This window comes from Suncus etruscus, chromosome 12 (assembly GCF_024139225.1).
Source record: "Suncus etruscus isolate mSunEtr1 chromosome 12, mSunEtr1.pri.cur, whole genome shotgun sequence".
NCBI classification, from domain to species: Eukaryota; Metazoa; Chordata; class Mammalia; order Eulipotyphla; family Soricidae; genus Suncus; species Suncus etruscus.
In genome coordinates this window covers 8,982,787-9,003,661 of record NC_064859.1, presented here as the reverse complement: position 1 = coordinate 9,003,661, position 20,875 = coordinate 8,982,787, and the positions used below count along the sequence as shown (strand labels likewise).

Below are 20,875 nucleotides of genomic sequence, written 5' to 3'. Positions count from 1 at the left end.
CTAGCACAAAAGAGGTTGCTTACCAGAATTTTGAATTTCAAAGGGTTGTGCCCTTAGCACAGGAAGGATTCATTACAAAGCTGGATATTCTGAAGAGAGTTTAAATGAGCAGAAGTAGAAAGACTCCTTTAGCAGAAAACTAAGAACCCCTTGCACTGAAGTGGACAGGGAGGAAGAATTACGTAGGACAAACTGGATGCTGCTACTTGTAAGCTTCTCTGAAAGGAGAACCAAATTGAATCAGAAGAAAATGAATCCAGTTGTTTTTGTGTATATCTTTATGTCTTTTATGGAGTGATAGTGTTTTATTTTACAACCTTAAGATTGACATAGAAAGAAGAGAAGGTCCCTGATTAAGACGCTCTTAAAATCCCAGTATGTGCCCACAATTAGAGACAAGGATGAGGAACCTCAAAAAGAGTCAAAGATTTGGGTCAGGTCCATAAGAAGAGAAGGGAATGTTGGGACCTGAGTTCTGAGCAAGGAGGGACGCCATTTTGTAAAGGCCACATGGCAGGCTTCTTCTCAGGTTCTGAGCAGGGAGAGGTGCCATTTTTGTAAGAGCCACATGCTAGGTCTTCACAAGCCTATTTCCATAGAAACTGCCCAAGATACATGGTCATACCAGGTAGCCTATCAGGGAAGGGCAAGGGAGCATTAGAAATAGACAATATACAGTAGACAATAGCCAATAATTTTAAAAAGATCATCAGAAAGATGGAACCTCCCTATATCCTTTCCCTATATAATCTTCCTCATGAGCTTGGGCGGGGCTCATCTCCTTCGGGAGGTGGCCCTGGTTGGCCAGGGTGGGGGTCTTTTTTGGCACATGAATTAGAGTATTAAACTTAAAAAAAAAAAAAGAAAGAAAGAAAGAATAGGAGGGTATTCTGTGACATGGTATCTATACCTACTCTACGGGTTTACACAAGAACAGACGCAGTTTAGTTCTCATCAACCCACCCCCATTCTGGTGAAACTAACTCAGTTTTCTCCTAGGCTGCACTGTGGAGGGCATTACAGTCTATCCGAGGTCTTCCCACGAGAGCAGTGGCAGAGGCAGATGGGTGGCATGTGGGAGAAGCTGCCAGGCCAAACCCATACTGCTCACCATGTGTTCTCAGCACCATTCTGAAGAAAGACCATGAACAGTCCAGGTAGTCATCTCTGAGAGCAACAAGACTGTGGAATAGACTAATAAGCAGAGGGCAGCCAGGAGAGGCTTCTGTCGTAGCAATGGTTTGACAACTAATCCTGGTGTGGGGGTGGCAAACAGTGTTACTATCCTGCTGATGCATGAAACTGTGGCCAGGCCAAGGCCATCTGTGCAGGAACTGGGATTCCCAATGGCCTCCTACCTTTGTTCTGTTCTGCTGCAGCTTCCAGCACCTACAGAGCCTGCCTTGCACACACATGTGCACAGCAGTGACTGCACACACACACACACACACACACACACACACACACACACACCATCAAGCTTCTTAGGGCAGCCAATCCAGGCCATTAATCCCAGTCTCTTTATTCTTTGTGAAGGCTGAATCACGCTCCCAGACCAAGGTCTGTACTCTGCTACCTTCCAATATCTATGCTTCAATCTTTGCCCGATTTGTATATATGGCTTTAAGATATGATATTAAAATGTACATAACATAATTTATGGATTTATGAATTATTTATGAATTATCAAGCATTATCAAGAAGGGATCCCCTTCTGGGGTAGGAAATGCACCCATGAGATGCAGATTGCTGAGCACAGTTTCTTTTTTTTTGTTGTTGTTGTTTTTGGGCCACACCCGTCGTTGCTCAGGGGTTACTCCTGGCTGTCTGCTCAGAAATAGCTCCTGGCAGGCACGGGGGACCATATGGGACATCAGGATTCGAACCAACCACCTTAGGTCCTGGGTCGGCTGCTTGCAAGGCAACTCTGCTGTGCTATCTCTCCAGGCCCAAGCACAGTTTCTTGACCTGGAGTGACCTCTTTTTTTTTTTTCATAGAATCTATTTTTTCTTTTTTTTTTTTTTTTTTTTTTATTTTTAATTATGAGAACAAGGGTGCAAAGAAAGAGGACAAGGTAAAGTTACAGTGGAAGGACAATCACAGAATCTATTTTTTCACATTATTATTACTTTATTTAAACACCGTAGTTTACATAGTTGTTCATAATGAATTTGTTTCTGCCATTCCAATCCCTCCATTAGTTGAGTGCAAAATTTTATCCACCATTGTCCCTGGATTTCCACCCACTGCTAAACTTGCCCTCTTGGCAGGCACAAACTAATTTACTTTAAAGGCCAGAGTGACAGCACACGGCCGACCCTGGATGGATATCTCTGGCATTCCATAAGGTCCCCCAAACCTGTCAGGAGTGATTTCTGGAGTACAGAGCCAGGAGTAACCCCTGAGTACCACCAGTGTGCCCCCCCCAATTTACTTTATATTGCTTGTTTACAGCTAATTGGTAATTAATTATTGAAAAACCACATTAAGAGAAAATGTGTGAAAATTATTGTATCTTGCAATGAGGTCATTAAGTCATTACTTAGCTATCTATTACTTGGTATCATTCTGTATTGATATTGTTTGTTAATCTTAGTATGTTTCGGCCCCGGAGAGATAGCACAGTGGCGTTTGCCTTGCAAGCAGCCAATCCAGGACCATAGGTGGTTGGTTCGAATCCCGGTGTCCCATATAGTCCCCCGTGCCTGCCAGGAGTTATTTCTGAGCAGACAGCCAGGAGTAACCCCTGAGCACAGTCGGGTGTGACCCAAAAACAAAAACAAAAAAATCTTAGTAGGTTTTTATGCTTGGACATCTAATTTGGCGTGTTCCTGATGGGTGTCAATATTGAAAAATTTGAAGCTGTCCCATAGATATGCAATCATATAGTCTAGGAATTCAAAGCTCTGTGTGGCTCATGTGGCAGAGACTGTGGGCATGGACTTCAGAAAGCTTCCAGGACTTTCTGAAGTACAAAAATTTGGGAGAGAAGGGAGGCTGCCCACATTCACTTCAACAAAATCCTGGAGATCAACCCAAATACCAACATACCTGGAGTTTCAGTCAGCTCAGCATTTCTGTGGAGATCAGTGGTAAAACAGTGAAGTTAGGCCATTGGCGTGGTGTTGATTGTGGGTGTTGGCTGCGACTACTGAGGCTTAGACATGGCATGGGCTTGGCCTGCCCCTTCTCCCAAAGAACCTGTTTTCAGTAGTGAGGCCAGTGAACCTATGGTTTTTTGCAACTTGATTTACATCTCTTTTGAGAATAAAATGAGTCTATGCAGTTGGCTGATGAGTGGACATGGTGGTGGCTGTCGGGAGCAGCTATGGCTGCCAGGGCTTCTGGAAGTATGAAAAGGCAGGGTAGAGGAGGAGAAGCTGCCCTCTCAAATACTGGCATACCTGAAGTTTTGAGAGGGGCCACTTCTATATTTATTCTTTTCTTTTTTTTTTTTTTGGTTTCTGATTTTGGGCCCAGTGGTTACTCTTGGTTATGTGCTCAGAAATTGCTCCTGGCTTGGGGGACTATATGGGACTCTGGGGATCTAACCAAGGTCTGTCCTTGATCAGTCACATGCAAGGCAAACACCTTACTGCTGTGCTATCGATCCAGCCCCACAGGGCCATCTTTAATTATCATCTATTATCCTTACAGGTCATTCCTTATGCATATACCCCTTTCCCAAGCATGGCTTTTATTCCAAACTCTCCATTACCTTTTGGAACACTCTTCCCCATCCTCACTTAGCCCCCAGTCTATCCACTTGAATGCTAAGTCTCAGCCTGACTCTGTGTTTATGGTATATTATTTAGTCTTTGGGGAGCCCAGCCCCATCTCTCTAAACCCTGAGGTTCTGTGTCACTCCAGCCTACCCTATAGATTTGCTTTCTTTCTCTTTTATTTTATTTTTATTCAATTATCCTAAAAAAAAAACTCCGCAGTATTCAGAGGCACACCAAGTTTCAAACCTTCTTCCTTCCAGGCAGAGCTTCTGTTCCATCTAAGTGAAACCATCGCACCAGATTCACTCATTCTTTTATTCAGTCATTGATTATTGAGAACTAATTATGGGCCTGCACTAAGGGTGCTGTGACAAACATGCTAATGACACGCCAACCTCCCAGTACCTCTCTGCTCCCAGGTACTCACAAAAGAGCGTAGGTGGAATGACGTAAAGTGACATGTGCATGACCCTGAGGGGTTACTAAAATCAGCTCTCACTATCTCTTTCCGAGTTTCCAGAAATCAAATTACTCACTTATTCTAAGTAAGTACACAGAACAAACACACACATTCCCTTGGAAACAGCAGATGTGCCCAAAATACACAGCCCCAAGATAACATAGATCATAGCCTCTCATTCCCACAACAGGAAACACCCAATTCACACATTCCTCTGCAGGATATATCAGAAAGAAGCATGTCAGCCACCCACCTCTGCAGCACAGAGGAACCCTGAACAAAGAGGCAGATGGGCCTCTTTGATAGTTTTTCTGTTTGGTGTGGTTTGGGTTTGGGTTTTTCCTTGACACTCAATAAATAGAGAAAAACAGAGGAAACTAGACTAACCTGGATGGGTTGATTCAAACATGGATTTGACAGAGCTGAGGGAAAGCTCAATAACAAGCTGGTAAGGGTGATTTAGAAAGAATTAAAGGTGGAAGTATAAGACTTTGGAGATCCTTTAATACTAGGCCTTGCTTACACTTATGGATCCCACATTTATGCCAAACAAGCAGTATACTAAGCACTCTTATACCAGTGAAGGAATTGAATTTTCATTATCTGAGTCTGCAGTTGAGGGCAAGCAAACTGAAGCCTAGGTCAGTTCTCCGAGACTCACCTGGGGTCGAGGATGGGCATAGGGCTCAGCTCCAAAACCCTCTCGGAGCCGGGCTCCCAATGGTCCTTCCTTCATCAGATTATGCACATGCCCTGCTGAACACGGGGCTTCCTCCTTAGTATTTAGCAAATACCTGTGAATGCACGCAGGGTATTTTGGCTTTAAAGAAGCCCCGGGGAAGCTGGCATATGACAGCAACTGCACTGGTTTGCTGGGCCTGAGCTGCCTGCTGCAAGTTCATTGCTGAGTCAGTTGACTCCCTTCTTGATTTTCACAGTTCCACCACAGTACCACTGTTTTTATGACACTTCCAGCCAATTATTCACAGTTGTTATACTGTCTCTAAGTCAATTTGTCGCTCATTTAATTATACCCCGTGCTGGCATAGGTGCTTTTCCTTTTTCAAGGCTGTTTTAAAATCTCTCCATTTGAACGTGGGAACATTTTTATCTACAAGGTCAATGACCCTCTAGGGAGGAAATAATAGTGCAGGAGCCACCTAAGCAAAGGCGATGGTCCTTGGGTCTTGTTTGTGAGAGAGGAAGCATGCCACAGTCTGCTTTTAAAAGAGGCTAATCAAGATGATAGCACACGACATGGTGTCTTTTTAAAAGTGGAACCAGATAGTAAAGTGAAGAAATTGCAGCAGGAAAGACGCAGCACAGAAAATGACATGCTGAGCCAGAATTTGAGGGTCTTTTCTGTTCCACCTTCCCTGACCTTGTTTACCAATATTGTTGCTTGTTTCTACCATAACCAGAGGTGGTGCTCTTGCCTGCAGTGCTCACTCGCTTCCTTTTGCTGCACAGTCCTCAGTCAGTGCCTGATAGATGAGGGCAAAGATTGAACTTGCAGCCTCCTTACACTTGTTCTTACAGAGTGCCCAGAATCCTGTATCTAATAGGAGGGCATTTTAGAAAGGATTCTGCACCATCTCATCAGTGATGGAGGGGATCAAGTTTGGTGACTGCCTGAGATCATAAAACAAGGGCTTTGCAGAAGGGGGATTGGAAACAAGGCCACATCCATGAGACAGTGGAGAAGGAACCAGCGGGAGCTGGTAGCTGGATGCCTTTTGCTGCCAAGTGCAACTCAGGGCATTCCCTTACCAGGGAACCTATCTCCCTCCCCTGTCACTATGTTGTTTGCTCCAACCATTAAAAATGGTCTCTATTTGGATGTTTGGGGAGCTTTCAATTGCATGGTTAATTGTGGGATTAATGTATTTCCTTAATAGTAAACTCTGGCAAATACAAATGTTGGTTCATCATGACAAACACCTGAGACCTGTCTGGTGCTCCAATGCATGGTCCTTAATTGGTTTGTGTATAAAAGAGGACTTCCTCTTTCAGATCCCTCATTTTTCACTCAGAGTCATGAACTAGCTGGTTTTCTGTCTTAAAAATGATTCTGCCAGTGCCAACTAACTTTCTGGCTTTAATTTTTCAACCGATTAAGATTGTTCATTTGTTCAGTCTCACAGTGTCTGAAACTTTTAATGTGGAAAAAAATAACCCACCGTCTATTTCACTGCTTAGAATCTTTTGTTTCCAATTTAGTTCATATATTTGTCATTGGTTTCTACCACAAAATGTTTTTTAACACAACTTTAAATCTCTTTACAAAGGAATAATTTAAGTCTGAGATGGAGTTTTCTGAGTTAATTTATGCATGTCATTTTCATAGAAATAGAATTCAACCAGACTTACTGCTTTAATTGCCCTCTCTTCATGCCTGGTGTTCCATTTTGAAACTCTAAGGCTGTAGTGTCCAATATGATGCCCACTGGCAGCATGTGGTTATTTAAATGCAAATGCATTTAACTAAAATAAATGTTAATTAAACATATAGTACCCCTGTCATACTGCCACATTTCCAGTGCCTAAAAGAGCATTTGAATAGTGATACTGTATTGCACAGTATAAACAATAGAGGTATATGTTAATACCTCTAAGTCTCCTGTTGATTTCTATAAGAATAGTCAGAGAAGGGAATGTGGCTCAGTGGAAGAGCACTTGTCTTACACATGTGAGGCCTTGGATTTAATTCTCCAGATTATGTAGTCCCACCAGCAGTGCTGGGAGCAACCCCCAGGAAATTTTTATCCTGTTTTATAGTGGCCTCACACCATTAATCAGAAGCCATGGGTTCCCTTTTAGAAATATATCATGTGAGCCGTATGTCTCCACTGGAAACTTCATGGATTCTTTTGCAATTGGACAGCACTAAATGGCTTTTGATGCATATGACTACTCTCAGATGCTGCTCTCGAGCCAGGCTGTTCACTCCATGAGGCAAGATTCATGCACAAGTTCACATGAAATTCAAAAGTCATTCACCCATAAAACAAAGGTGAGAGATGTCCTGTGAGTTACCCTTAGTACTCTCTGAAATAAAAGTTAATGGGTCTAATATACAGCAGAAAATAAGCAATAAAATGGAGAGCTTCAAGAGGGTTCTATGTTAGTGGAAGAAAGGACACTCCTTCCTTACACAGAGAGAATGAAGTTGATAAAGTTGCTCATTTAATGTTCCAAGGAAACAAAATCTTACTAGAAGTGAGGTGGCATATTTAAGGACAGCTTCCCAAGACCCCTGGAGTTAGCTGTTGGTTCTCACTGAATTAGAAAAGGTCTGACCACATGTGTAAGCTCTAATCTCACTATACATTGTAAGAATCTTACTTTTTATGTTTTAGTGTTCATCAGCATTGGGAGAACCCTCTCCCACTTCATACACATCATCGTATGGGACTGTTTGCAAACAGCAAACATGGCTCACCCAACCACACTCATACTGAGACCATACTCAACAGCACTCTCAGCTGAAAGTAGCAGTAGAGTTAGGGCTGAAGGCTTCATTAGTGGCACAGAGAACCCACTTTCCCAGCCCATCTCCCCACTCTGCTTTCCTGCCTTAATGTTTGGGTACTGCAAAAACTTTTGTTTTTTGTTTGTTTGTTGTTTGTTTTGTTTTGTTTTGGGCCACACCCAGTGATGCTCAGGGATTACTCCTGGCTATGTGCTCAGAAATCGCTCCTGGCTTGGGGGACCATATGGGATGCCAGGGGATGGAACTGTGGTTAGTCCTAGGCCAGCATGGGCAAGGCAGATGCCTTACTACTTGCACCACCACTCCAGCCCCAAGGGTGCTGCAAAAACTGAGCTTTGACTAAAGATCATGATTATAAATCCTTTCTCCTTTCTGATCGAAAATTAAATCAGGAAAAAAATTAATTAATTTTGAAGCTGGTTCTTGAGCAACAAGTGGGTTAAATGAGAGTATCATTCTCCCACATTAGATAGTAAAGTTGTTGGAAGCAGCAATCCAGAGCTCAGTCAGCTCCTGGCCCTAGAGCAGCACACTTACCATCTAGAAAACCTATCAATCAAGATGACCAAAAATCATTCTTTCCATTCATTGTCTTTAAAATGAAAAATGACAAATCATTGAGGTCAACTGGGGAAATTAATTAGCTCATCTCTGAAAATATAAAAAATATGTAGATTAATATGCATAACACATTTGTTTACTTTCATGTGTGGTGCAGGATATCAAACCCAGTGTCTCCTATATATATGATGTGTAACCACTGACACATATTTACCTCTGCCCAATTATTTTTTCTTTTGGCTTTTGGGTCACACCAGGCAGTGCTCAGGGGTTCCTCCTGGTTCTATTCTCAGAAATCGCTTCTGGCAAGTTCAGGGGGCCATGTGGGATGCCAGGATTCGAACCTCTGTCCTTCTGCATGCAAGGCAAATATGCTACCTCCATGCTATCTCTCTGACCCCATTTCCTGCCCAATTTTAATTTGGATTATAAATAAATATTTGGTCCTAGCTATATCAGTATGATGCTAACAAAAAACATTAAAGAGCAGAATAACAGAAATTCTTCCTTACTTTTGAAAACTTCTCTCCCTGAGTTATCTCAGAGCTCTGCTCCAAACTCCTTCATCAGGAATCCAGGAGGATGCAGTTTGCACACCCTCTGGAGCTACGACTGCTTGCTGGCCTGGAGGAAAGGCAATGTGACAGATCACATACTGGCTCTGGAGGATTCCAATTGGAAGTGACACATACAATTTCTGCTCACATTTCATTTCCAATCATGTCACCATGTGACTGGAAGACACAGTTCAAATTTCAGTGAACAGACATAACCCCAAGTGTGATAATTTCCACTGGGTATAGAAGCCCTTGACCTAGGCAAGGTGATTGGTAGTTCCTGAAAAGGGCAAGGTTTCTGGGTGTCCAGGTTAGTTTATTGTATGCTTGTTCCAAGTTTAGCCAGAATGCTTATATGTATAAACTAAACCATAGAAATATTCCTTTCTCATTAGTATTTCTAGCCAGGATAATGGTGAGCCTTCTTTTTATTTTATAGTTTGGTGGGGAGGGTTTGGGCCATGCCTGGCAGCACTCAAGGATTACTCCTGGCTCTCTGCTCAGAAATCGCTCCTGGCAGGCTCAGGGGACTATATGAGATGCAGGAATCCAACCCAGGTCCGTCCTGGATTAGCAGCATGCAAGGCAAGCACCCTAAATGTGCTATCATTCCCCTCCCTTTTTTTTTTTTTAATAATTTGAAACTTCTCCTAATAGGGCATCAACATAAGTTTAGGAAATTGAGTAAATCTGTTCCTAAGGAGCCCCTAGAGAACTTTTCTGCAAGAGGAAAGATTTGACTGCTCACTGGCAGTCTATTATCAATACTTATCATGAATGATATTGGACCAGACAGCCCAGCACTTCTAAGCTTTTTTAGGCAGGTGTCTACTATTATTGAATATCAGGTGAGTTAATTGTAGAATGCTCGAGCAAAGACATATATGAGAAAAAGAGCTAAGAAAAGTCATGACAATGTCTGGCCAATGGCAACAAACCTGAGAATCTTGGAACAAAGGTGGAGGGCTGCTAATTTCCTGGTGGAGGGGGTGGTTGGGAACATTAAAATCATGGCACACTATCATTAACATTGTTGTAAATCACAGTGCCTTATAAAAATCTAAGGAGAAGAAAAGGAAATGACTCAGAGAAGTTCAATGGAGTAGCTGCTGTGCTGTTCAATATATGTGAGAATCATTTGGGTGGGGGAGAGAAAGAAATGGGAAAGTCTAAGCAAGAAAGCGAGAGACTTGTGGAATCTCTAAAGCATCATCCGAGGTTGACCAGGACTCTGGTTAATGGGATTTATTAATCCCTTCACAAGTTCCATCAGATCTTTTTGGTTTTTGTTTGTTTGTTTGTTTGATTGGTTGGTTGGTTGGTGTTTTGGCCACACCCGGAGGTGCTCATGGGTTACTCCTGGCTCTTTATTCAGAAATTACTCCTGGCAGGTTTAGGGACCATATGGGATGGCAAGGATTGAATCTGGATCAACCGCATGCAAGGCAAATGCCCTACCCACTGTGCTATTGTTCTGGCCCCAGGATTCACATCTTAATACTAAGTATGCTTCATCATGGCATACTAATTGAAGGTATTTTGCTAAACTTTTCCCCCTTTCTTCTTTTTCATCCAGTTAAGGTTGCAACCAGGCCATGGGATACTGATTTCCTTGTTTCTTTCTACAGTTCCGTATCAGCAGAATCCTTACAGTTCCCGGGGCGGCTCAAATGTCATTCATTGCTACCGATGTGGAGACACCTGCAAAGGGGAAGTGGTTCGAGTCCACAACAACCACTTCCACATCAGATGCTTCACCTGTCAAGGTAGGAAACCAATTTTCCAGCACAAGCACTAACAGTGAAGATACATGTAAAGGCCTAAAGGGTCTTGCCTAGAACCTGTTACTAGTATTCTCCCAGAGGCAGTGTTGAGAGAAAAAGGTAAAGGAGAGAAGTATTGATATATTCAGAACAGGGAGGATCTCTGGTGACCTTGAAGTGATAGTGTTGACCAAAAGTTTAACTCACATGTGTAAAGACTCCTTGTTTGTGCTCTAAAGTACACTCTGAGCTCATAGGAGACTGTGCCCTCCAGTTTGGCATGCCTCTGTACTGAACACCTGTTCAGAGAATATGACATGCTCCAAGGTATAAGTTGACTTAGTGTCATTTGGGTGCACATGGAAGTATATTTCATTAGTTGTTACAGCTAAGGTTTTGCTGAGAAAGGGACTGGCAGTGGAAAAAGAAGTAAGACTCTTCTTCCTTAGAGTCCCAATAAATGTGTCTCTAGCTCCACTCCTGAGGTGGTTCTTCTAGGCTTTCTAACAGAATGGCCAATGAGGGTGGGTATGTGGCCTGAGGGTTGGAAAATTCTTGGTCTCAAACCTATCACTGGTACCTCTGCTCTAGTTGTGCCTTGTGACAAGTGAGAAGCATTTTGTGCTTGCTTTTCCTTGTCATGGCTCCCCTCCTGCTGCCACCAGCTCTTTTCATGACTGATATCTTACAGGTCCTAAAGTTGAGCCTCTTCCGAAATATTTTGCTATCCTGACAGGTTCAGATAGTCTCATTTACAGCAATATACACAAAACAGTTACTAGTCCCAAGGCAGCTGGGAGCCAAGACCAGGTTCTTTTTTAACATAACTGATAAAATTGGTTTCCTGAGAAATTGCTTCATGCCATTGGTGTAAATTGGATTTAAGGCTGTTTAAAACCCCCATATCTTTTAGTTTACATTGGTGCTTCCAACCTTAATTTCTTGTGACTGTGATCAACTTCCCTGCCATTGAAAAAAAAAGATGTCTTTCCTTGGGATCTAACTGGAAAAATATGGTATAGTCATATTCCTTAAATAGTTTATGGGAACTCACATTAAATGCACTTTGTTATTGTTATTGTTTTTTGGAGGGCCACACCTGGCAGTGGTCAGAGGTTACTCCTGGTTTTGTGCTTAGGGATCTCTCCTGGCAGGTTCAGAGATTATAGGGGGTAATGAAATCATGCAAGTACATGCAAGTACACTGCCCATTTTCTATCTCTCTAGCCCCGAAATACCTTTTAATTGGAATGATTTAAATTTCTTATTGAGACTTGGCAAATCTTTTCAATCAAGCAAGGTGACTTACAAGTGTATGATGGTGTGTGTGACCATCTTTAGGCTCCTCAAAACTGAAACAGAGCAAAAACTAAAGGCAATAAAATTGTTAGAAATTTTGAACCTTGATGCTGAAGTTATATTCTCAAGAAGTGTATTAGTTATCTTCTGCTTAAACAAAAATGTAATAGTTCAAAAAATTTAGGGACCAAATTGATAGATAGTACAGCAGTTACTTGCACAAATGAACCCAGAATAAATTCCCGGCATGTCATATGATTTCCTGAGCACCCCAGGTGTAATTCCTGAGTACAAAGCCAGGAGTAACCCCTGAGCAACATTGGATGTGGCCCCAAACCCAAAAATCAAAACCAAAAAGGATTTTTACCCCTCTGATTTTCTGGATAGCCTGGGCAGTTTCGCTGCCTCCCCTAAACCCCTGCTGGCTTGCTTCATTATGATGATGCAGTGTTAAGCCAGCAGTGTTGGCCAGCTCTTAACCTAAGTGCCTCCATATGGCTTCTCATACTCTAACAACCTGGCTTGAGCTTTTCTGTGCAGCCTGAGAGTTCCAAGAGCAAGAAAAGCAAGCTTCAGTAAGTAGCTCATGTTGGGCTTGTTCGTGACCTTTTGGCCAACACAAATCAAATGGCCAAACCAAATTCATAAGCTTGAGGAAATAAATGTTACTTTTGCTAAACAAACAAACAAAACAAGCAACAACAACAAATACCTATCACATCAGATTTCAATAGTGTGAATATAGAGAAGAAAAGAATTTGGCCTCTTTTTTTTCCCCAAAAGATTGAATATATAAAATTTTATTCTCACTGTGAACAGCAAAAAGGCTATTAATATAATTAAATTAGATTAAATAATCAATCAAGGGACAGTTAAAAGTGTTATTTTGGCATTTTTTCTAAAAATGTATTTTTGAGTTTATAATTTATCTAGTTAGAGAAATTACCTATAAAATTCTACCTTGAGGGGCCGGAGTGGTGGCGCTGGGTGTAAGACGTCTGTCTTGCTTTCGCTAGCCTAGGATAGACCTTGGTTCAATCCCCTGGAGTCCCATATTATCCCCCAAGCCAGGTGCAATTTCTGAGCACATAGCCAGGAGTAACCCCTGAGCGTCACTGAGTGTGGCCGGAAAAAAAATCTACCTTGAGGGGCTGGAGCAGTGGCGCAAGCAGTAAGGCATCTGCCTTGCCTGTGCTAGCCTAGGACGGACCACAGTTTGATCCCCAGCATCCCATATGGTCCCCCAAGCCAGGAGCAATTTCTGAGCGCATAGCCAGGAGTAACCTGAGCGTCACCAGGTGTGGCCCAATGTCCTCTCCCCAAATCTACCTTGAGGAACTCTATTTCAATGGAGACTTTAAGGGATTAGTTTTCTGACTAATTTCATGTCAATTTGCCTAAAAGGAAAAGAAATAGGAGAATTAGGGCCAGACGATAGCACAGCGGTAGGGCATTTTGCCTTGCACGTGGCAGATCCAGGACAGACCTGGTTCGATTCCTGGCATTCCATATGGTCTCCCTAGCCAGCAGTGATTTCTGAGTGCATAGCCAGAAGTAACCCCTGAGAGTCACCAGATGCAGCCCCCCCACAAAAAAATAATAAAATAAAATAATAAATGAGAGGATTTTGTTTCTAGAAATAATGAGTAAAATTGAGCTATCTTTTTGAAAGCTCTAAAATTATAATGAATTTATTTGTTTACTTATTTATTTTAATAAATAAATGAGATCTTTGAGACCAGGATCTTAAACATACATGCATGGTCTTTCTCATTGAGGTATCTCTCTGGCCCCATGAATTTCTTTTAACATGTGCTGCTATACTGAAATGAAAGGCAAGAATCTACATAAGTGAAAAATTTTAAATCAGAAATCTTACTGTGAGTTATAATGCCCAAGTTATCTAAAGCTATCTAGAGCTATCTAAAGCTGAGTGACCTTGATCTTTTCCTGATGGCTGCTTAGATCATGGTAACTAGGAAGTGATGTTTAGAGCCTGCTAAAATTGAAAATCAAAGTAAAATACCAAATAAAGGAGGAGGAGGAAGAGAATTAAAAGGAGAAGGAGGAAGAGAAGAACAAAACCACATATAGATGCTAAAACTCTAAAACTTGAGATAAAATACAGGAGCAAATTAAACTCAAAAGAAATGAGTTTATACATAATTTACATAATATACATAGTTTATACAAAATTTATATATAACCTACGTGTTGTTCTATATATATTATGATTTCGGGTCTGATATCGAGGTCTTTCATCCACTTGGATTTAACCTTCGTACATGATGTTAGCTGGGGGTCTAAGTTCAATTTTTTGCAAGTGGCTAGCCAGTTGTGTCAACACCACTTGTTGAAGAGGCTTTCTTTGTTCCATTTAGGATTTCTTGCTCCTTTATCAAAAATTAGGTGATTGTATATGTGGGGAACATTCTCTGAGTATTCAAGCCTATTCCACTGATCTGAGGGCCTGTCTTTATTCCAATACCATGCTGTTTTGATAAGTCAGAGAGAGAGAGAAAGACGCAGAATGGTCTCACTCATCTATGGGTTTTAAGAAAAATGAAAGACATTCTTGCAATAATAACTTTCAGACACAAAAGAGAAAAGAGCTGGAAGTTACAGCTCACCTCATGAAGCTCACCACAAACAGGGATGAGTTTAGTTAGAGAAATAACTACGTTTTGAACTATCCTGATAATGAGAATGTACAAGGGAAATAGAAAGCCTGTCTAGAGTACAGGCGGGGGTTGGGTGGGGAGAAGGGAGATTTGGGACATTGGTGATGGGAATGTTGCACTGGTGATGGGAGGTGTTCTTTACATGACTGAAACCCAAACACAATCATGTATGTAATAAAGTTGTTTAAATAAAAACAAAAATTAAAAAATTTATACATAACAATGATATTCAGAATCATCAAAAATTGCTCAACATAAAGAAATAATATATACTCCATGTGGATGAGCCTTGAGAACACAAACATCTTCAAAACATAAAAAATATTCTCAAGACTATACTTTCAGGGATCATTTCTATAGTATATGACTAGAGAAGTTTCTCTGATTGTGTAGAGCACCCGAAGCCACGAGGAGGAGTCAGAGCATCCTCTCCTGAATGTGAAGCTGGCTCTAGGTGTCGCTTCTGCGACTGCCTTTTGCCATTGATGATCATTCTTCCCTTCCTTTGGAAGGGGTAGAGGGAGAGGATGCAGTCTGAGTGGTAAAAAAAAAACAAAAACAAAAAATATATATATTCTCAATTTCATCAATAACCACAAAAAATTCAAATTCATAGTAAGAGGAGGCCAGAGAAAGAATTCAAATAGTAGAGTAAAACTTAGATTTCCCCAGCATCTCACATTATCCCCTCCCCCATCAAAAAAAACCTGCCAGGAATAAACCTTGAACACTGACAGGTATGGCCCAAAATAAACCAAAAAGGAAAGGAAAGGAAAAAGAAATCAACTGTTGATATGGATCCATAAAATGTGTAGGTAGGAATGTAAATGGGAAAAAGTCTTGTGGAAATGAGCATCAGCTCACAAATATATAAATGTGAAAAGCTATATTTTCAAAAAGGAGAAGAACTACAGGAGCTCATTTGTCTATCAGCAGAAGACTAGGCCACTCGTGATGCTTTGGACAACAGCATAGAGCCTGAAAACAGCTCCATAGTAGTGAAAATGAGTGAAATGCAGTTATATGCATGGGTAGGGGTAGAGCTCAGAAATAATATTCAGTGAAGTTAGCCAAGAAGAGCCAATACCATATGATTCCATCAATATGAAGTTCAGGTGCAAGTAAGACAAAACAGTTATTTGTGGATGCATCATTGGAGATAAAACTGAGTAAAAGTGAGCAGCTGATAGCCACAGGGCGTAGCACAGTGTGGGTAGAGGATGATGCTTTTAGGGCGCAGCAAACAGGCTTCCAAGGAGCGGGAAATGCACTGAGGCAAAGAGTATCGTTCTTTGTAAATTCTCTCTAGATACTTCATGCATTTTTTTTATTTTATTTTTATTTTTTATTTAAACACCTTGATTACATACATGATTGTGTTTGGGTTTCAGTCATGTAAAGAACGCCACCCATCACCAGTGCAACATTCCCACCACCAATGTCCCAAGTCTCCCTCCTCCCCACCTACCCCCTGCCTGTACTCTAAACAGGCTCTCCATTTCCCTCATATATTCTCATTATTAGGAAAGTTCAGAATGTAGTTATTTCTCTAACTAAACTCATCACTCTTTGTGGTGAGCTTCCTGAGGTGAGCTGGAACTTCCAGCTCTTTTCTCTTTAGTGTCTGAAAATTATTATTGCAAGAATGTCTTTCATTTTTCTTAAAACCCATAGATGAGTGAGACCATTCTGCGTTTTTCTCTCTCTCTCTGACTTATTTCACTCAGCATAATAGATTCCGTGTACATCCATGTATAGGAAAATTTCATGACTTCATCTCTCCTGACAGCTGCATAATATTCCATTGTGTATATGTACCACAGTTTCTTTAGCCATTCATCTGTTGAAGGGCATCTTGGTTGTTTCCAGAGTCTTGCTATGGTAAATAGTGCTGCAATGAATATGGGTGTAAGGAAGGGGTTTTTGTACTGTATTTTTGTGTTCTTAGGGTATATTCCTAGGAGTGGTATAGCTGGATCATATGGGAGCTCGATTTCAAGTTTTTGGAGGAATCTCCATATCGCTTTCCATAAAGGTTGAACTAGACGGCATTCCCACCAGCAGTGGATAAGAGTTCCTTTCTCTCCACATCCCCGCCAACACTGTTTATTCTCATTCTTTGTGATGTGTGCCATTCTCTGTGGTGTGAGGTGGTATCTCATCGTTGTTTTGATTTGCATCTCCCTGATGATTAGTGATGTGGAGCACTTTTTCATGTGTCTTTTGGCCATTTGTATTTCTTTTTTGTCAAAGTGTCTGTTCATTTCTTCTCCCCATTTTTTGATGGGATTAGATGTTTTTTTCTTGTAAAGTTCTGTCAGTGCCTTGTATATTTTGGAGATTAGCCCCTTATCTGATGGGTATTGGGTGAATAGTTTCTCCCACTCAGTGGGTGGCTCTTGTATCCTGGGCACTATTTCCTTTGAGGTGCAGAAGCTTCTCAGCTTAATATATTCCCATCTGTTAATCTCTGCTTTCACTTGCTTGGAGAGTGCAGTTTCCTCCTTGAAGATGCCTGTAATGTCCTGGAGTGTCTTGCCTATGTGCTGTTCTATATATCTTATGGTTTTGGGGCTGATATCGAGGTCTTTAATCCATTTGGATTTTATCTTCGTACTTGATGATAGCTGGGGGTCTAAGTTCAATTTTTTGCAAGCAGCTATCCAATTGTGCCAACACCACTTGTTGAAGAGGCTTTCTTTGCTCCATTTAGGATTTCTTGCTCCTTTATCAAAAATTAGGTGATTGTATGTCCGGGGAACATTTTCTGAGTATTCAAGCCTATTCCACTGATCGGAGGGCCTGTCCTTATTCCAATACCATGCTGTTTTGATAACTATTGCTTTGTAGTACAGTTTAAAGTTGGGGAAAGTAATTCCTCCCATATTCTTTTTCCCAATGATTGCTTTGGCTATTCGAGGGTGTTTATTGTTCCAAATGAATTTCAAAAGTGTCTGATCCACTTCTTTGAAGAATGTCATGGGTATCTTTAGAGGGATAGCATTAAATCTGTATAATGCCTTGGGGAGTATTGCCATTTTGATGATGTTAATCCTGCCAATCCACGAGCAGGGTATGCATTTCCATTTCCGCGTGTCCTCTCTTATTTCTTGGAGCAGAGTTTTATAGTTTTCTCTGTATAGGTCCTTCACATTTTTAGTCAAGTTGATTCCAAGATATTTGAGTTTGTGTGGCACTATTGTGAATGGGGTTGTTTTCTTAATGTCCATTTCTTCTTTATTACTGTTGGTGTATAGAAAGGCCATTGATTTTTGTGTGTTAATTTTGTAGCCTGCCACCTTGCTATATGAGTCTATTGTTTCTAGAAGCTTTTTGGTAGAGTCTTTAGGGTTTTCTAAGTAGAGTATCATGTCATCTGCAAACAGTGAGAGCTTGACTTCTTCCTTTCCTATCTGGATTCCCTTGATATCTTTTTCTTGCCTAATCGCTATAGCAAGTACTTCCAGTGCTATGTTGAATAGGAGTGGTGAGAGAGGACAACCTTGTCTTGTACCAGAATTTAGAGGGAAGGCTTTTAGTTTTTCTCCGTTGAGGATAATATTTGCCGTTGGCTTGTGGTAGATGGCTTCAACTAGATTGAGAAAGGTTCCTTCCATTCCCATCTTGCTGAGAGTTTTGATCAAGAATGGGTGTTGGACCTTATCAAATGCTTTCTCTGCATCTATTGATATGATCATGTGGTTTTTATTTTTCTTGTTATTGATGTTGTGTATGATGTTGATAGATTTACGAATGTTAAACCAGCCTTGCATTCCTGGGATGAAACCTACTTGATCATAGTGGATGATCTTCTTAATGAGGCATTGAATCCTATTTGCCAGGATTTTGTTGAGGATCTTTGCATCTGCATTCATCAGCGATATTGGTCTGTAATTTTCTTTTTTTGTAGCATCTCTGTCTGGTTTAGGTATCAAGGTGATGTTGGCTTCATAAAAGCTATTTGGAAGTGTTTCCGTTTGTTCAATTTCATGAAAGAGTCTTGCCAGGATTGGTAGTAGTTCCTCTTGGAAAGTTTGAAAGAATTCATTAGTGAATCCATCTGGGCCTGGGCTTTTGTTTTTCGGCAGACCTTTGATTACCATTCTAATTTCATCAATGGTGATGGGGGTGTTTAGATATGCTACTGTTGTGTTAAATAAATAACGATGGGGCTGGATGGTGAAGGATGCCATCCAGCCCACGTGGCTCTGCAACCTCCATGCAGCCGGCGAGTTCCAGGCCCAGGTGAAATTACTCACTCACACGCAGCCATCAGGAAGAATCATCTTTATTCATGCCCTTGCCACCACGTGTGTGTGGCCTATTCATAACCTTTCAAGCGCAGCAATATTTTGCTAGCCCTGCATCTTATCTCCTGTTTAGCCATCTTCCCTTTGGGCTCCATGCGGCCCAAAGATCCAAAAGCCAGGAAGCCACGCCGGGCCAAGAGAGAAACGGCAAAAGGCGCAAAGAGCCAAAAGGTCCGAATTCCCTTGGTCCCAGCCTTATCTACCTTTTTTCAAACCCCTCCCAGGAATGGGAGGGGCTTGCAGGTAAAGTTACACCTACTATCCGGTTCCCAAGACCCCTCCCAGAAATGGGAGGGTCTAGGGTCTCAAATGGGTACACCCACATTTCCTCCTTTTCTTAATATTTTTATGCACCAACGTAATAGAGTGAAAATTAATATACCAGCCCTTTTCAAAAACATATCATTTGCAAAATATACTTTACACCTGTAACCTAAAATTCTATTAATGCTTTTTTACCAAGCACTATTTTGGAACTTTCATGTTCCTATACTTTTAAACTATATTGGGGAAACTATTTGTTCCTATAACTTTTCTATACACAAGTACTTCAGCATACATGCATAACATACATTTTAAAAACAGGCTAAGTACATTAAAATACACAGTAAAACATTTTGCAATTGAAAATATTAACTTTGAAAGACAACAAAACACATTTAAATCATAAAGAAAATGACTAAGACAAAGATGCAGGTGGTTAGAAATTAGATGTTAAAATGGGCTAATCTGTATTACCTCCCTTATATTTTTATTTTTTAACCACTAACTAATTAAAACTTATTCCATCACCAACTATGAGTAAAATATTACTACCCACTAATTTTCTACACCTAAAACCATAGTTTAGATTAATTTGTCCCACGCTGATCTCACCATGTGGCTTTTGTAAACTTTTAAAGTTCAGATGTTGGTTTGTCCCACGCTGATGGCTTCCTTTCAGTTTCAGGCCCCGCAGACGGTTTTGTAGACCATGAGGTTGCCGGTTCCGCCGCCCGCTGCCGGTTCGCTGGAGGGTGGATTCCAGGTTTTTCGCTTTTCCGGGCCAAACTGAGCCCAGCCAAGCCGATTCCAGCCGAGATCCCAGCCGAGCCGAGCTGCTTGGAGCTTGCCGCTTGGAGCTTTTTGCCGCAGGGGCTTCACCGCTGCCTTTTTTCCCCTCTGGGAGCACTTTGGATGTTCAGAGTTCCAAGTGATTTAAACTAAAAGTTCAGTTCGAAATTTCCAAAGTCGAAATTCAAATTCAAGCCAAAGGTCATTCTCAGAAAATCAGTCCATTTTCAATACAGTTTTTTTTCTCCTCTGTTTCCAATTTAGACTTTTAATAAGTCTTTGAAGAGGCCGAGGTTTTTGGTTTTTGTAACAAAGTTTTAGTTTTGGGCCTTGGCCAGAGGTGGTGCAAGCTTTCACCTCTCTTGTTTTAATGGCCTTTGAACCCCCAGATGGGGTGTCGGCCATTTTTAAAAATGGTTGCACGTGGCCCAGGGTTTTGGGCTCAGTGCACCCGACAAGAGCCAAAATTAAACTGAAAAGCAGAAATGTTACCATTGTTGCTGGTTTCTTGGGTCCAGGATTCAGGTCAAAGTTCGGAGCGCCAGATGTAGCATAAAATAAATAACGATGGGGCTGGATGGCGATGGATGGAGGCCTTTGTGCTTAGGCCCCAGCCACGTGGCTTCATCCCCATCCAGCTGGCGGATTCCAGGCCCAGGTAATCGGCGTAATGAAAACTCACTCACATGCAGGTTTCAGGAAGCATTAACTTTATTCATGCCCTAGCCACCACAGGTGTGTGGCCTATGTCAACCTTTTAAGCATTCAGCTTTAACACAACATGCTACATCCTCTTCCTTCAACCGTGGAAGATTATAAGAGTCCAAGAATTTATCCATTTCTTCCAGGTTCTCATTTTTAGTGGCGTAGAGTTTCTCAAAGTAGTTTCTGATTACCCTTTGAATCTCTCTCATATCAGTAGTGATCTCTCCTTTTTCATTCCTAATACGAGTTATCAAGTTTCTCTCTCTC

At 41.4% G+C, this 20,875-nt stretch overlaps 1 protein-coding gene and 1 non-coding gene across 2 annotated transcripts in view; both read left to right on the top strand.

Annotated features, from left to right (window-relative positions):
- ABLIM3 (actin binding LIM protein family member 3) overlaps nt 1-20,875 on the top strand; it is a 140,957-nt gene that overhangs the window by 53,192 nt on the left and 66,890 nt on the right. Inside the window, exon 3 of the mRNA XM_049785177.1 lies at nt 10,426-10,563. Within this exon, the coding sequence (XP_049641134.1) occupies nt 10,426-10,563 (138 nt within the window). The remainder of the gene's footprint in view (nt 1-10,425; nt 10,564-20,875) is intronic.
- Nucleotides 14,870-15,083, top strand: LOC126024977 (small nucleolar RNA U3). The gene has a single exon (XR_007501038.1). It is a non-coding gene; the product is annotated as a small nucleolar RNA U3 (small nucleolar RNA).